This window comes from Armigeres subalbatus, chromosome 2, assembly GCF_024139115.2.
Source record: "Armigeres subalbatus isolate Guangzhou_Male chromosome 2, GZ_Asu_2, whole genome shotgun sequence".
NCBI classification, from domain to species: domain Eukaryota; kingdom Metazoa; phylum Arthropoda; class Insecta; order Diptera; family Culicidae; genus Armigeres; species Armigeres subalbatus.
Genome location: NC_085140.1, coordinates 413,327,545 through 413,345,528, shown reverse-complemented (window position 1 = coordinate 413,345,528; position 17,984 = coordinate 413,327,545). Strand labels below are relative to the sequence as shown.

Here is a 17,984-nt window from a genome sequence, read left to right as displayed (position 1 = left end):
TCGATTTATTTACAATAATGCGCCTTTTCAATCCAGCAACAAATCCAAAATCAGAATCGTGTGAGAAAATTTCATTTTGCTGCTGCTACTGACGCCAACGTTAGCCACTCGACGATTTGCCACTGAAACGCTATAGACGACATAATTTTTAACATTGTTAAATGATTATGTTTGCACTTAGAAGAATATTCATATTGGACCACCCTTTTCTTGGTCCTCAAAAGAACCTATTTCATTTCCTATCCATAACAACAACAAAACCAAAGTACGAATCTTGTGAGAAAATTTTACCTTTCGACGATGACAGCAAAACTTTACCTTTCGACGACGCTAGCATAGTGAATAAATTTTCGAGGGCAACCACCTACCGACGGCCGCCGCTCGGACCGACACTAGCGCGATTCCGCTACCGACGCCAAGCGATTATTTTTTTGAAGAAAGTTCATCTCGATCAACTTATTCTTGTTACTCTGCTCAATAATACGCATTTAAATAACTAACAGTAGTCATAAGACGAGTTTATACAATCCCATTGAATTCCACCACTTAATTGTATCTTGACAGATACGTATTTCGACCTCAACGGTAAGGCCGTCTTCAGTGTCTCGTACTTGACTCGACTTACGTACGAGACACTGAAGACGGCCTTACCGTTGAGGTCGAAATACGTATCTGTCAAGATACAATTAAGTGGTGGAATTCAATGGGATTGTATAAACTCGTCTTATGACATTACAATAATCAGAAAATCAATCACTAAAAAGCTCAAAATAATTTTCTTATCAACTAACAGTAGACCAAATCTTACGGGAAAATTCATTGGACGCCATAAATTCGTTAGACACTAGCAGTTGTACTTTGGTAAAATTTCTCTTAAATTCCTTTCAAATTCAGAAGTGGTCCTGAAAAGAACCGGTTTATTTTCATTGATCTTCAAGCACTATCAGCAACCACTCAACAGGTTGAATCTTGCGAGGCAAATCTGCCTGAAGAGTTGCTTCTTCTGTGGATGGCACAGATGCAAAAAAAATCACTTTAGTGTTGCGCCGGCCCGACGACCTACACGGTTAGAAAAAAGTACCTAATATTAGGTACTTTTCACTCAAATCGGAAATTTGGTGTAAGAATCCAAAAATAGGTAATTTTTCCAAAAATTAAGTAAAATTCATTTAATATTAATATACTTAATAAACTTAATATTAAATAGAAACTAACCAAAAGTTAGGTGAATTTTACTCAACTTTTGTAAACATGAGATTACTTAAGATTGGGTTCCCACAATTTACTGCTCTTGTTGAGTGGTTTTGCTCTTCATTTTATGACAACTAAGGAAAGAGGGAGGGAGGTGCAAAAGAAAAAAAAAAAGTACCTAAAATTGGGTACTTTTTTCTAACCGTGTAGGATTCGTTGCTCCACCATCGATTATCACCACTGACGTCACTGATGCCACTGCTTTCTTCCTATCGGACGCAATCGAGCGCTCACTGTGAAATCTCGAACGAAAATGACGCGGGCGCCTAATACACTGATCCTATTAGTACAGAAAAAATAAAGCGGTGGACATCTCTTTTTTGTTGGTTCATCCATTTTTTGTTGTTTATTGAGACGAAATCAAGTGATTTTCGGATCGAACGAGAATTATTTTTCGGAGTTAGTAGTGAAAAACATCTTTCTCCAACCCTTCTTGTCTCTAGAGCGAGCCTTGAGGATAGGCGAAAACCGTGCCTAATGCATAAATTTCTTTTATCGTTTCATCGCTTTACGCCTTACTCACCTTTCGCGAATATTTTCGGAAAGCAATTACAAAAAAATATGACCGCCATGGGATTTGAACCTGCGAATCAGCAAAACCGACGGTGGGATGCGGTCGCTTTAGCCACACACCTCATCGACATTTTTTGTTCCATAGAAGCTAACTCTTTTTGCAATACGTAATGACACGAAAAAGAAGAAATAAGTGAGGAAACGAGAAAATTATTTTTTCGCGGCGCTGGTAGTGAGAGAAAAATGATTATTTCTCATCAGAACTTTTTTATTTTCCCGCAACACGATTTTTCGTCGAAAATCAACGTGATGGAGCATTCTCTGTTCGTGAGAATGAGTGAGAATTACGATCCCTGTATTGTTTATCTGCAAATCTCCAATAAAGACAAAAAAACATAAGATTGTGTACATGACACGACCGCCTGACGTACAATAGTTTGTTGCTCTGATGAATGTAATGCTATTATGCATAAACAATACGAGATATTGCGCTGTTCACACTAAATCGAACAACACAGTTTGAAAGTGTGACGATTCCAATGACGGTTTCGATTTCAATGGATTTTAATGTCGATAAATGTCAGACGAAAGCAAACGGTGTGAGAACCACGCGTTTTTGTTTTGAACATTTTCGCATTTTGCAACTTCTTGCCTTTTCTCTTTCTAAATGATGGCCAGTGTTGCCAGTTGTGCAGTATTTCATAATAATTTCCTTTAGAAAATATTATTTTTTTGCTGTGATTTGAGAAAAAGATTTCTGCAACTGTGCACACGCAACAAAAAAGTGTGATTATTGAAGTGCATCGATAATCCATGCGTCAATGCAAACTGCAAAAACTATTTCTTATGTCACAGGTTTCGAACTAAATTCAAAATAGGAAATGTTTTGCATACGACAATTTACGACATTCGATATAAAAACGATAATTATATTTATTTTCTATATTTAGTAAATAACAAAAAAATTAACTCATGGTTGTTTATTGAATTTATTGAAAAATCATCAAAATGAGCTTAATTTTTGATCTTTCTATTGCAAATTTCATTTTCCTCTTCTTCTTCAATGGCATTACATCCCCCACTGGGACATTACCGCCTCGCAGCTTGTTCATTAAGCACTTTCACAGTTATTAACTGCGAGGTTTCTAAGCCAAGTTACAATTTCTACATTCGTATATAATGAGGCTAACACAATGATACTTTTGTGCCCAGGGAAGTCGAAACAATTTCCAAAATGAAAATTGCCTAGACCGGCAGCGGGAATCGAACCCAGCCACCCTCAGCATGGTCTTGCTTTGTAGCCGTGCATCTTACCGCTATTGTTGTTGCCAAGCGATTATAAACACTTCGAAGAAAATTTGTATCTGTTCGGCGGAATATTAACAATTGAACTGTCTGCCATTGCCAAGCGAAGTTGTTATAGACTTTGAAGAAAATTCGTTTCGATTCAACATTTTCCTTGTATAAAATTGTGCTTATGGAAAGAATTAAGTATCTTCAATAATGCGCATTTCCAAACCCTACAAAACCAAAAACAGAATCTTTTGAGAAAATTTAATTCGGCTGCTACTGATGCCAACGTTTGCCACGCGATTATTGCATCGTCTCCCTTCGCGCATCGACGCACGCTTGTGATTCCGCTAACGACGGCATCGCTACGATTGAACTGTCCTCTGTCGTCACTCGATTATGTTTTGTATTGTTAAGAAACCACGTTTCGGATCAACTTTCACTTGTATAAATGATGATCCTGAAAAGAACCGGCTGGTTTATAATAATGTGCTACCGACGTCAAGCGATTATGTCTGTTACTTGAAGGATGTTCGTCTTGGGTAAATTTTATATTGATAATTTGCTATCACTAGAGCCTATAACAGAGCTAAGAATCTTGCTAAATAAATTGAATTGGACGCCAAGAATTTGCCGGTCTTTATCAACGGCAGTTCGGAAAATCCACTCAGCTTTACTTTTTGCCTTTCTCGTATACAAAGCATACGTAAAGGCTATATGTTCACTCCGAAAATGAACTTTTTATAGGAGGCCCGGAGACCCATAGTGTTATATACCGATCGACTCAGCACGACGAATTGAGCTGATGTCTGTGTGTGTGTGTGTGTGTGTATGTGTGTATGTATGTATGTGTGTGTGTGCGCAAAAATGTCACTCATTTTTCAGGCACTTATCCTTTACCGATTTGCTCGCAACAAGTTGCATTCGACGCATAGTGCTGTCCCATTGTTTCCTAAAATTGGCCAGATCGGACTATGGAATCAGAAGTTATGGCCAAAATACAATTTTTTTATACCAAAAACAAGCGCGTGAAAATTTCTCACTCATTTTTTAAGCACTTATGCTTAACCGATTTGCTCGCATTTAGTTGCATTCGATGCGGAATCCCATTGTTTCCTACTGAAAATTGGTTATATCGGACTAATAATATAATAATAAAATACTATTTTTATAACTCACGAGAAAGGCTCCATCACTGCTAGGTGGATTAATCTGGGTTTTTCCCAAAATAATGGTGGTCCTGGAAAGAACCGGTTGATTTTCAATATCCCAAACTACAATCAGCAACTACCCTCACTCTACCATCGATGACGCCACCAACTCCATCGTTGCGGCAGCCGTTGTTGCTAAGATCGCCACCCCCTCGGAGGTGAGCCAGCCAAGGGCTGAAAGCCTCCTTAATAAAGATATAAAAAAAAAGATCGCCACCGACACCATGGTCTACTCTCCGCCCGACGATCGCCTCTGATGCACACTCACCGCTATCGAAGGAGCGTCGGTTGTTTCCGCTATCTGAAAATGCTTGAATGCATATGACGGGCGCTTCCGACATACGGGTCTTTTTATGCATAGAGAAAATGAAGCATATAGCCCCACCCCTTTGTGAGTATTATGGTTGCTCATATCATTTGCACCACATTAATTAACAAAGAGGCGGGGCTAATTGTCCTTAATTGATTACAAGAAATCTGCTTTCCCGCGCGCCCGAGCTATTTTGTCAATATGTCACGGAGAGCGCAGAGTGGTTTATCGTCGGTAGCAGAATCACGAGTACGCGTCGGATGGAGACGCTGCAGAAATTAATTCGCATGGATGGCATGTAACGACAGCCAGTTTTACGTTTATAATCAAAAGTTTAAATTAAATTTGCAAATTCGTGGAGAGCTTCCGAGTCGTTTGATATATAAATCTAGGAAATTCATCACAAGATAAAGGCGCTATTAACATAGGCGTAACTAGAGTCTCGGTCTAGGGGGGGTCATGGCACCAGTTGGTGGGATGTAATTTTCAAAGGCGATTTAAAGCACTGTGCGCATGGATTGCAATAGAAATTGATTGACTAAGTTTATCGCTCATTTGTCCTAGAACTAACATAAAAAAATCGCGAATAATACAATTGATTTCCAATGATGCTGTGATTGCTTCAAAACGCTGTGTCTGTGTCAACTTGTCTTATCCATGTTACTAAATGTGGATAAGTGTGTAATCTAAGATTCAAGAATCTTCTTCGATCTTCTTCTATCTATAAATGAAATTCGATATGAGTATATTTCTGAAAGTTTTCAAGCATTTCCATGATTACTTAATGCATAAAGATCTCGATTTTTTTGAAACTTGAAATTTTTGAAACTCTTTAGATGTGGAATAAATTCCACGAAATTTTGTCACAATCAATATAGGTATTCATGCAATTCCAAAATGTATGCTATGTGCTGAAATAGTTAAGTACCGATGAACACAAATTTGGAATCTTAAAGTGTTTTTTATGAGTCATAAATTCCATGAGTCATAAAATTATGAGTCATAAATCAAATTCCAGAATAACATAGGGTTTTTGTAGTTACTGACGTTAGGAAGAGGCTTTATTATAGTTTTCTGAATAGGTGAGAGATTTCTCTGCAAAAATCAAAGAGACTTGAGAAGCAACCAAATCGATCTGAATTGTGCTGCAAAAGAAATGTTTTCTGATACGAACCGTTTCTAAATCTTTTTTTTTATCCTAAAAAACTAATTCTAACTAAAGCAGGCACAAAAGAGTTTTCCGATGATCCTTATGAAATTGCCAAAAAATTAAATGGAACAAGATCTTTTGAGGATTATAAAAATATTTCTTTAATGCAATCTCTGTTGTGAGTGCGAAGGTTGCCTAAGTTTTGTCCTAATACTTTCAATGGAATGCGTTGTTGATTTTTCTGTCATTGTAACAAAGATTCTTAAGTTTTATAATTTTATATCTTTCTGAGCCAGAATTATATAGCCAGAATTTGATCAACTGTTTTGCGGCATACCTTGCGATTAACTCGAAGATTTTCGAAAGAATGGTCGTTCGAAATTTCATTGACCGGATTTGTGTACATGTGCTCATTTTGATGTAGTTGCTTCAGTCTTTTTTGAAGCGGATGGTAGTTTAATAGAACAGAAATATTTATATCTTAATACAATTATGTTTTTATGTTTCTGCGACCAGGATACTAGTCAAACAAATGCAGAACAAATTTATTATTTTAAGCTAGCAACTGAATTAGAAGCGGCATTGATTTTAGCTTAAAAATCGAGAAAATGTTCCCGGGGGTCCAACTTAAATATTTCGATGCTTTGCTGAACAAATGGTCATAGATGTGATAACGCAACAAAAAATATGTTTATAGAATTCATAATCAAAATTAAGAAATATGTAGGAAATATGTAAATGAAATAAAAACTGACTAAGTTGGAATTACTTTTCAAAATTTTCTGGGGGGGGCCACAAGTAGGTCTGGAGGGGGCCAGGCCCCCCCGCCCCCCCCCTTATTTACGCCAATGGCTATTAACGTTCAAAAAATTTCCCGTAACACGGTAGATCACTTTGACGTAGTGTGTTGCGGTGTAAGATCTACCAAACAGAGCCCTAGCCTAATCCATTTTTCTAGCTATAGTCTTGAGAAAACAAAACAACAACTGTATCGAAACCGATACTGCATTGCTTCTCAATAGCACTGGAGTAATTCGACATGCACTTAAACACTAAGGATACGGGTAACGCTACAATAGATCTAATAATTGGTCGCAGTGGCACACCCGAAAAGAAAAAAAAAACGTTCAAAATGATGGTATATGAACAATCTTACGACGACTTCATTCTTGATAATGTTTACTAATAGATACGGAATAGGCGTGATGAAGCTTTACTTTGCCACCGAAAAGTGAATCCTATAGCTGACTCATAACTAATCATTAGTACATCATCTTCTTCTTCTTCTTATAAATAAAAATGAAATGGTCTGTGTTCGTATCCGCATAACTCGAAAACGGCTGGATGGATTTTTTTCATTTCTTCAGCAGATATGTTCGTTATCGTTTCCGACGGGTTTATATGCTATTTCCGCATGCGAAAATTACGAGTAGGGTTAAATAAATTGTGAAAAACTTGAATTTAGATTCGTATGGAAATTTCGCATAGGCAGTTCACAACGCGTATTTTCGCCTACTATGCAGGACAACGTCTGCCGGGTCGACTAGTAGATGATAACAATTAGTTTGGAAACGATCAAGCTACTTGCTAGAACATAAAATCGCCTTAGACTACCTTAACAAAGAAATGACAATAAAATAGACTAAATGCACGAACAGCTTCCACTTTTTACAAAACATATGACTTATGAAACTTATAAAAACTTATGAAACAACCGTGTCGAAATATCATTTGAATGCAAAGCTTGCTTGAAACATGCTTAAAACGCATTAAAATGAAGCAACACTAAGAAAACTATGGATTTCATTTTTAATTAGGTATCGTTTTTTATAATTGCTGCCGTTTCATACGGTTACAGAGAATGTGGCGCGCCCCGGTTATGGGAAACTAGTTTTTTTTTTATTTTGTGATTAACTTCTAATTACATTTTTCAAATTTTTACTATAACTAGTCCTATCAACCTACATATTTTAGCATACATTTAACATTTTTCCAAATTGATATTCGAACATTTTTCTGTTATTCTATCGAATTTCCCCAATTGACTTTTTGAAACAATACAATTTTTTGATGTCGTGTTATTCAAACAAAATGCAATTGTATGACATGCAATCCACAAAGCAGCACACTGCTGTTGATTTGAAACTTCAATGTCCCATTGGAGTATGTCTTCCAAATTACTGTACAATGCTTTTAATCGATCCGTCATTATGTTTTTCGTCCAGTTCATTATATCTGTTGTTTTGTTACAACTGCGTAGCCTATGTTCGTCATTATCAGTAACTCCATACTCGTCACATTCATCGTTGTTCAAATTACCGATTCGATATGCTATTAACTTCTCCTTGTTTGGTATTGTATCATTCACTAAGCGGTAGATCAAATCTTTATCATAGGAAGCTAGAAAATTGTAACTCAAGTTTCTCCAAATAATCGTCCAATCGATTTGAGGGTAACGTTCAGTAACCCCAACTAAAATGTCCTTACTGGTCAAAAAGTGAGAATATAGTAATCGTGTTGTACATAAATTAAAATTTCGCTGTAGTAATTTTGCTTCTTGAAGCCATTCGCTTCCGTTTCTTGTATATGAACTGGATTTAGCGTAATCAAGCAGATATTTTTCATATTCGTTTTCTGCTCCATTTCTGTCATATAGCACATTCCGAATAAATAAAGCTTTGCATTTAGATTCCGGGTCAACAAGTTTTAAACCTCCCTTATCATTGTCAAGATACATTTGCTCTCTTGCTACTCTGAAGATATCACCATTCCATAAAAACCTCCCAACCATACTTTTTATTTGTGCTAAATGCTTATTTCGTGGTGGAATGATTTGTGCAATATAGTACATTTTGGACAACACAAACATATTTAACAGCCATGTTTTTTCCAGTAAGTTGAGGTTTCTGATTTGATTAATTTTCAAGCTATACTTCATGTCATTAATCAATTTTTCATAATTATCATCGATCATTTTCGCCCACGTGTTGTGAATTGTTAATCCTAGAATTTTCACTTTGTTAAACTCACTAACCAATTGTGGCCCGCCCGGCACGTTGTTCAGCCTAACAAAACATGATTTTCTTAAGTTGATCCGTATGTTTGCATACAACGAGTACGAGAATATTGTCGGATTTCTCTTTATTTAAATAAATAATTCAACACACAAATTAGCATCATCAATATTTCACTTTTTATTTATTTTTTTTTTTTTACTTTTTTTTCGATTTGTTAACGCACATCCGTTCGCGTCATCGTCCGTCACAAAACTGAGCTGTCCCGTTCAATGATCATGTTCTTGCTTTTCTGCGAGCGACACTTTTCGATTTACGCTCAATTGCATCCCTCTGCTCTCGCGTAACTTGTCACAATTGAATCTCTCTCGATGACACTCTAATAATTTGTCTGACAGAATAGACGATATGTGTTTTCTTTTAACGACTAAATTAGTGATCTAATATTTTCGATATTATCCTCCTTTCCGAATACAATGGTAACAATTTCTTTTCTATATTGTCATATTATTCCCTACATCCTTCTCCACCCCTACTCTATTATCTATAAGCTCCGGAGATGACAGCTGTAGTAGAATAATTCTGAAAAAATATGTAATAATTATAAAAATGGTAAAAAAAAGTTATATAAAACGATACTTACTAACACGTGGTTTTGAAGTGATTTAAAAAATAAAATTCCGAAAAAATCATTCGCCTTTTTTGTACATCGCCGTTTACATTTTTTAACTCTACTCGTTACTCTAACACTGATCTTGTCCATGCAGTCATGAATAGAGCTTACCATGCTCTGGAATGTCAATCTTGCATCAAAATCTGAAAAAGATCATTTGCATTCTTTGCACATTGTCGATTACATTTCCTAATTCTAATCGCTACTAAAACACTGATTTTGTTCATGTAGTCATGGATTGAGCTTACCAAGCTCCGGAATGTTAGCCTTGCATCAAAATCAGTAAAAAATCATTCGCCTCCATTCACATCGCCGTTTACATTTTCTAACTCTACTAACTCTACGCTACTCAACACTGATATTGTTTATGCATGTAGTCATGCAGTCAGTCAAAATCAGAAACAAAATGTAATTAGCCTTCTTTGCACATTCGCCTTCATTGCACATCGTCGTTTACCTTTTCTAACTCTGCTCGCTACTCAAACACTGACCTTGTTCATGCAGTCATGCAGTCATCGATAGAGCTTACCAGACTCTTGAATGTCAGTCTTGCATCAAAATCAGAAAAATATAATTAGCCTTTTTTGCACATCGTCGTTTACATTTTCTAACTCTGCTCGCTACACAAACACTGATCTTATTCATGCAGAATGGAAAAGTCTTGCATCAAAATAAGAAAAATATCATTCGCCTTCCTTGCACATCGTCGTTTACATTTTCTAACTCAGCCCGCTACTAAAACATTGATCTTGTTCATGCAGTCATGGATAGAGCTTACCAGGCTCTGAATGTCAGCCTTGCATCAAAATCAGTAAAAAATCATTCGCCTCCATTCACATCGCCGTTCACATGTTCTAACTCTACTCGCTACTCAACACTGATATTGTTTATGCAGTCATGCAGTCAGTCAAAATCAGAAAAATGTAATTAGCCTTCTTTGCACATCGACGTTTACCTTTCCTAACTCTGCTCGCTACTCAAACACTGATCTTGTCCATGCAGTCATGAATAGAGCTTACCAGTCAACGGAATGCTAGTCTTGCATCAAAAGCCCAAAAAAAAGGTTCGCCTTCTTTGCACATCGTCGTTTACATTTTCTAACTCTGCTCGCTACTCAAACACTGATCTTATTCATGCAGAATGGAAAAGTCTTGCATCAAAATAAGAAAAATATCATTCGCCTTCCCTTGCACATCGTCGTTTACATTTTCTAACTCAGCCCGCTACTAAAACATTGATCTTGTTCATGCAGTCATGGATAGAGCTTACCAGGCCCTGAAATGTAAGTCTTGCATCAAAATCAGAAAAAAATCATTCGCCTCCTTTCACCTCGTCGTTTACATTTTCTAACTCTGCTCGCTACTCAAACACTGATCTTGTTCATGCAGTCATGAATAGAGCTTACCAGTCAACGGAATGCTAGTCTTGCATCAAAACCCCAAAAAAAGGTTCGCCTTCTTTGCACATCGTCGTTTACATTTTCTAACTCTGCTCGCTACTCAAACACTGATCTTATTCATGCAGAATGGAAAAGTCTTGCATCAAAATAAGAAAAATATCATTCGCCTTCCTTGCACATCGTCGTTTACATTTTCTAACTCAGCCCGCTACTAAAACATTGATCTTGTTCATGCAGTCATGAATAGAGCTTACCATGCTCTGGAATGCTAGTCTTGCATCAAAATCCCAAAAAAAGAATTTCGCCTTCTTTGCACACTGTCCTTTACATTTTGTAACTCTACACGCTACTCAAACACTGATCTTGATCATGCAGTCATGAATAGACCTTACCAGGCTCTGAAATGTCAGTCTTGCATCAAAATCAGAAAAAAATCATTCGCCTCCATTCACATCGCCGTTTACATTTTCTAACTCTACTCGCTACTCAACACTGATATTGTTTATACAGTCATGCAGTCAGCCAAAATCAGAAAAATATAATTAGCCTTCTTTTCACATTCGCCTTATTTGCGCATCGTCGTTTACATTTTCTAACTCTGCTCGCTACTCAAACACTGATCTTGTTCATGCAGTCATGGATAGAGCTTATCAGGCTCTCAATTGTCAGCCTTGCCTTCTTCTTTACACATCGTTGTTTACATTTTCTAACTCTGCTCGCTACTCAAACACTGATCTTGTTCATGCAGTCATGGATAGAGCTTACCAGGCCCTGAAATGTAAGTCTTGCATCAAAATCAGAAAAAAATCATTCGCCTCCTTTCACCTCGTCGTTTACATTTTCTAACTCTGCTCGCTACTCAAACACTGATCTTATTCATGCAGAATGGAAAAGTCTTGCATCAAAATAAGAAAAATATCATTCGCCTTCCTTGCACATCGTCGTTTACATTTTCTAACTCAGCCCGCTACTAAAACATTGATCTTGTTCATGCAGTCATGAATAGAGCTTACCATGCTCTGGAATGCTAGTCTTGCATCAAAATCCCAAAAAAAGAATTTCGCCTTCTTTGCACACTGTCCTTTACATTTTGTAACTCTACACGCTACTCAAACACTGATCTTGATCATGCAGTCATGAATAGACCTTACCAGGCTCTGAAATGTCAGTTTTGCATCAAAATCAGAAAAAAAATCATTCGCCTCCATTCACATCGCCGTTTACATTTTCTAACTCTACTCGCTACTCAACACTGATATTGTTTATACAGTCATGCAGTCAGCCAAAATCAGAAAAATATAATTAGCCTTCTTTTCACATTCGCCTTATTTGCGCATCGTCGTTTACATTTTCTAACTCTGCTCGCTACTCAAACACTGATCTTGTTCATGCAGTCATGGATAGAGCTTACCAGGCTCTCAATTGTCAGCCTTGCCTTCTTCTTTATACATCGTTGTTTACATTTTCTAACTCTGCTCGCTACTCAAACACTGATCTCGTTCATGCAGTCATGAATAGAGCTTGCCAGGCTCTGAAATGTCAGTTTTGCATCAAAATCAGAAAATATCATTTGCCTATTTTGCACATCGTCGTTTACATTTTCTAACTCTACTCGTTACTCAAACACCGACCTTGTTCATGCAGTCATGAAAGAGGCTTGTCAGTCTTCCATCAAAATAACAAAAAAACTCCTAAAATTTCCACCAGCTCTCCTGCAGGATGGCTTCCAAAATTTATTCTGAAGTGCACATGTCTGTCGGATTTCTCTTTATTTAAATAAATAATTCAACACACAAATTAGCATCATCAATATTTCACTTTTTATTTATTTATTTTTTTTAATCTTTTTTTTCGATTTGTTAACGCACATCCGTTCTCGTCATCGTCCGTCACAAAACTGATCATGTTCCTGCTTTTCTGCGAGCGACACTTTTCGATTTACGCTCAATTACATCCCTCTGCTCTCGCGTAGCTTGTCGCAATTGAATCTCTCTCGATGACACACTAATAATTTGTCTGACAGAATAGACGATATGTGTTTTCTTTTAACGACTAAATTAGTGATCTGATATTTTCGATATTATCCTCCTTTCCGAATACAATGGTAACAATTTCTTTTCTATATTGTCATATTATTCCCTACAAATATGATTTTCATTATCAAATCAAACTCCTGTTAAGTTTTGATGAATATGGTTACATCATCTGCAAACGCTATCACCTTCAGAAATTTACCATAAACAAGGACACCTGAGCTACTCGTATGTATGGCCCTGATGAGCGGTTCGATATAAAGCGTAAACAGGATCATGCTTAGCGGGCACCCTTGTCTTACCGATGACTTAATTTCAATATCCGGTGTAAAAAAGCCTTTAAATTAACTCGCGATGAAGCTATGGAGTAAAGATTTTTTAAACAAAATATCATTTGTTCAGGAAAACCGAATTTTTCCAAAATTTTCTACAAGTAGGCATGATTGACATTATCAAACGCCTTTTCCAGATCAATGCTGAGCAGAAACCTTGGCAGAAACCCTTTGAAACTTTTACGTTACATTGATCTTGTTATGATTCGACGGATATCCTTGAGATTATCAGTACAACTAAGATTACTTAAACCAGCTGTTTGCCCAGGACCCAACAAATTACTTAGAATGGTAGACATCCTGTTCGCTATCAAGTTAGTAAAAAGCTTGTAATCTGTATTAAGGAGACTAATTGGCCTGTGATTTTCTAGTAAAGTTTGATCACCTGATTTCGGAATCAGTGTTATGATACCCTCGCAAAATTCTTTTGGTGGATGAATTCTCCCATTTAGATACTTATTGAATAAAATTACTAAATCATCTTTCAAAGTCTCGTAATGTTCCAAGTAAAACTCGTACGTTATGCCATCCGGGCCGGGAGACTTTTTTCCGTACACGATTTTAAAGTAGTCAATATTTCATCCTCAGTGATTGATAGAACTAGCATCCTCCCTTCTTCCTCTGTTAACGAACTTGTCAATGAGTTAATCGGATCCTCTGCTTCCAATGATTCCGAGTTATTCTCGCAAACATCGAATTGCTTTTTAAAATAATCATGTATATGCTTAAGATTACTAGATATATCTGCTAATACTGTATCACCTGAACGTAATCGAAATCCTGAGACTTGCGGTTTTTTCAACTGTTTAGCTACCTGAAATACACTTAGCTTTTCCCCTTCAATTAAAGACTGATCCTTTACTTTTGCCTCCAAATTTTTACCCCTTTTCATTTCTATTTCCATAAGCTTGGATTTCACTATTGCAATGTCTTCCGAAACATTCTCCCCGCCACACTGCCTGTCAACTAGTAAGTTTTACTGAGCATACAGTATACTTTTCTCCCCCGCGATTGATTGATTTATTCTCCAACTTTGACCCTTATAGAAGCTTCGAATTTTCCTTTTGACAGCGAAATTCCACCATGAATTGTGGTCTGATGTATAAAGCTTCCGCAATTTCAATCTTTCATATTCGCGACGAAAACTTTCAGAAATTTCTTCATTTTGAATCAGCCCTGGATTAATCTTCCAGTAGCCCCTTCCAATAAAATTCATTTAATTTTTATTCATTGAAACTTTTAAAATCACAGCTCTATGATCTGAAAATGGAACCGCAATTGTTTGTGAGGTGACAACGCGATCAATGAAATGTCTTGGTCCGTAGAATCTGTCTAATCGAGATGTTAAATCTCCGCGATAAAACTTTGCCTCAGGGATACCCTTTTCTGATTGCTTCGTTTAATGTTTTGTCCATTGTCTTATGCTAGGTATTAAGCGGTTAGTCCTACCTATTCATACTATCGCTCTTCCTTACAGACAGCAAGCGATATGGTCCGTGAGTCGGGAGGCTTAGAACCGTTGGTCGGTATTGCCCGAGACAAATCCGTGCGAGACAACAAGCCATTGTTGGCGGCAGCAACGGGTGCACTGTGGAAGTGTGCGGCTAGTGAAGCGAATGTTAGAAAGCTTGATCAACTGAAGACAGTTCAGGTTCTGGTACAGTTGCTCAATGACGAGAGCGAGGATGTACTTACCAATGCCGTTGGGGCTATCTCGGAGTGCGTCAAGTATCAGAACAACCGCGAAACGCTCCGCCAGTGCGGCGGCATACCACTATTGGTCAATTTGCTCAACATGACTCACGCACCACTTCTGGAAAATATCGCCAAAACGCTCAATGAGTGCGCATCCGATCCGGAAAGTATGACCATCATGGAAGATCTGGATGCCATCCGTTTGATATGGTCACTTTTGAAAAACTCCAATCCGAAAGTGCAAGCCCACGCTGCATGGGCTCTCTGTCCTTGTATTGAAAATGCGAAGGTATTTAAAATCAAGCGATAGGTACCTTTTGAATATTCAACTTCTTATTCTATTTCACAGGACTCTGGAGAGCTGGTACGTAGCTTTGTCGGTGCTTTGGAACTGGTCGTTGGACTGCTAAGCTCTCGAGACAACTTTGTATTATCTGCTGTATGTGCCGCAATAGCCACAATTGCCAAGGATAGAGAAAACCTTTCAGTTCTCTCCGACCACAAAGTAATCCCAATGCTGGCTCATCTCGTCTACACCACGGACGACCTTCTACGAGAAAATTTGGCGGCTGCCATAGCCAGCTGTGCGCCGTATGCCCAAAACACACAAGAGCTGGGTCGGCTGAGAACCGTCACGCCCATCGTCGGATACATGGTCAGTAACAACCCACGAGTGCACCGCACCACAGCAATGGCGCTACAGAAACTTTCGGAAGACCCTCAGAATTGCATCACGATGCATCAGGTTTGTGTGCTGTCCTTCATTATTGCAGTGCAGCGGATTTTTCACTATTAATCATTTATTTTTTATTATATCTTTTTTTGCAAGAGTGGCGTGGTTCCATTTCTTTTGGAAACTGTTGGCTCTAAGGATCGTGAACTACAAGAGGCTTCCGCTGGTTGTTTGCAGAATATCCGAAAGCTGGCACTGCGAGCGGAGGAACTCGAGTTTCATGGAGAACATTAGGAGAGATTATGTTATAATTCACAACATTGTGTTCTTCACATGCGTTTGATGTCTTGTTTGCCAACAATTGGAAAATTATATCGTATTATTTTAAAAAGTTATCAAAATACTTCTCTATTCGATTCGGTTCGTTTGAATTTGAGTACAATTAATTTATCAAAGGCCTTATCCCTCCCCTCAGATAGGTGATCTTGATGCGATGGGTGGGCTTACGCTATTAGCACTCAGATGGCCACCAAAGATATATCTTTTCGTGGTGGTATCACATGTTGATTATTTTGGTTCGGTGCCGCGTCACATATCTGCCATTGACGAATTGATTTTACGCATGTGCATGTGATCCAACGTGTGCAGTCAGGTAGAGGTTTTTTTCATCAGTGATAATGATGCGAGTTCTCTTCTTTTTGGCAATAGTTTTCTGAAGCGTTCCCCGATGAGATGATGCTACGATGAGTCGTAGCTACCATGGGCGTAGCCAGGATTTCGAACAGGGAGGGGCGATTTTTTTAAGATCATCTAAATCATTGTTTTAATCGGCTACACAAAAACGTAGTAGCGAATTTACTATATTTTCTAAAGCTACGATGAAAACTGAATTCACGATACTACGATGAAATTCACTTTGATAAAAATATCTGAGCAGAATACGCAATCAATTGGACCTCGGTCCACTAAGCTAGGAAGAAAAACACAAAACATTCAACACCACTTATTTTTTTAAAACTCACTCACTAATTTAACCATCAAATTAAACTAAAATTACACAAGCAAAATCTTAAATTTTCAAGAACTGAACGTAAGTATTTTATTCGCGCACTTCTGCTCTCCAGCCGATTCGTAGACGAAATGAGCGAGTCTGAATCGTACTTGCGCCAAGAAATTTTGAATCTTTTGAAATCATTTTACTATTCAACTATTCAAATCTGAGCTATCATTCAATTTGATTCTAAAGCATATTCAAATAAAATTGCGCCAACCGATTAGCATGGCACCTGTTTGCCGTCTATTTGTAGCTTTTATAACAAATACTATAAACTTGAAGTTGATACAGGAACAAACAGATTTTACGAACGCATGAAACATGACACATGATCACAGATTAAAACAAATTTTGAAATTTATTTTTATTTAAACGGTTCTAATTGAATATTTTTATTTAAACTTAATTGAAATAAACGAGGGTGTGCAAAACTGTGTAGAGATTTCGGGCAAACACTCCAGTTTGTTCGAATCGCGCCGGGGACTAAGACAAGGTGATGGACTTTCGTGCCTGTTGTTGAACATTGCGCTAGAAGGTGTCATGTGGAGAGCCGGGTGTAACAGCCGGGGAACGATTTTCAACAGATCCAGTCAATTTATTTGTTTCGCGGATGACATGGACATTGTCGGCCGAACATTTGCAAAGGTGGCAGAACTGTACACCCGCCTGAAACGTGAAGCAACAACATTTGGACTGGTGGTGAATGCGTCAAAGACAAAGTACATGCTTGTGGGCTGAACCGAGCGCGACAGGGCCCGCCTGGGAAGCAGTGCTAGGATAGATGGGGATACCTTCGAGGTGGTCGAGGAATTCGTCTACCTCGGATCCTTGCCAACGGCTGATAACAATGTTAGTCGTGAAATACGAAGGCACGTCATCTGTGGAAGTCGGGTCTACTACGGGTTCCAGAAGAAAATGCGCACCAAATGTGTCATGTACAAGACGCTAATAAGACCGGTTGTCCTCTACGGACATGAAACATGGACAATGCTCGAGGAGGACTTGCAAGCACTCGGAGTATTCGAGAGACGGATGCTTAGGACCATCTTTGGCGGTGTGCAAGAAGACGGTGTGTGACGGCGAAGAATGAACCACGAGCTCGCCCAGCTCTACGGCGAACCCAGTATCCAGAAGGTAGCTAAAGCCGGAAGGGTACGATGGGCAGGACATGTTGCAAGAATGCCGGACAGCAACCCTGCAAATATGGTGTTCGCTTCTGATCCGGCAGGTACGAGACGGCGTGAAGCGCAGCGAGCGAAATGGGCAGACCAGGTGCAAAACGACTTGGCGAGCGTGGGGCATATTCGAGGATGGAGAGATATATAATATAATTAATATATAATATATAATATGTATAATAATATTGAATAATATATATATATATAT

The 17,984-nt window shown here is 38.2% G+C and overlaps 1 protein-coding gene and 1 long non-coding RNA gene across 2 annotated transcripts in view; one reads left to right on the top strand and one right to left on the bottom strand.

The window, feature by feature from the left end:
• Positions 1-17,965, top strand: part of LOC134213378 (armadillo repeat-containing protein gudu) — a 35,694-nt gene extending 17,729 nt beyond the window's left edge. Inside the window, exons 3-5 of the mRNA XM_062692391.1 lie at positions 14,654-15,160; positions 15,221-15,616; positions 15,701-17,965. Coding sequence (XP_062548375.1) covers positions 14,654-15,160; positions 15,221-15,616; positions 15,701-15,838 — 1,041 coding nt within the window. The 3' untranslated portion in view covers positions 15,839-17,965. The remainder of the gene's footprint in view (positions 1-14,653; positions 15,161-15,220; positions 15,617-15,700) is intronic.
• LOC134213380 (uncharacterized) lies at positions 8,896-9,695 on the bottom strand. The gene is made up of 2 exons (XR_009979445.1): positions 9,383-9,695; positions 8,896-9,321 (listed from the first exon to the last, which is right to left on the bottom strand). It is a non-coding gene; the product is annotated as an uncharacterized LOC134213380 (long non-coding RNA).
• Positions 17,966-17,984: the final 19 nt, after the last annotated feature.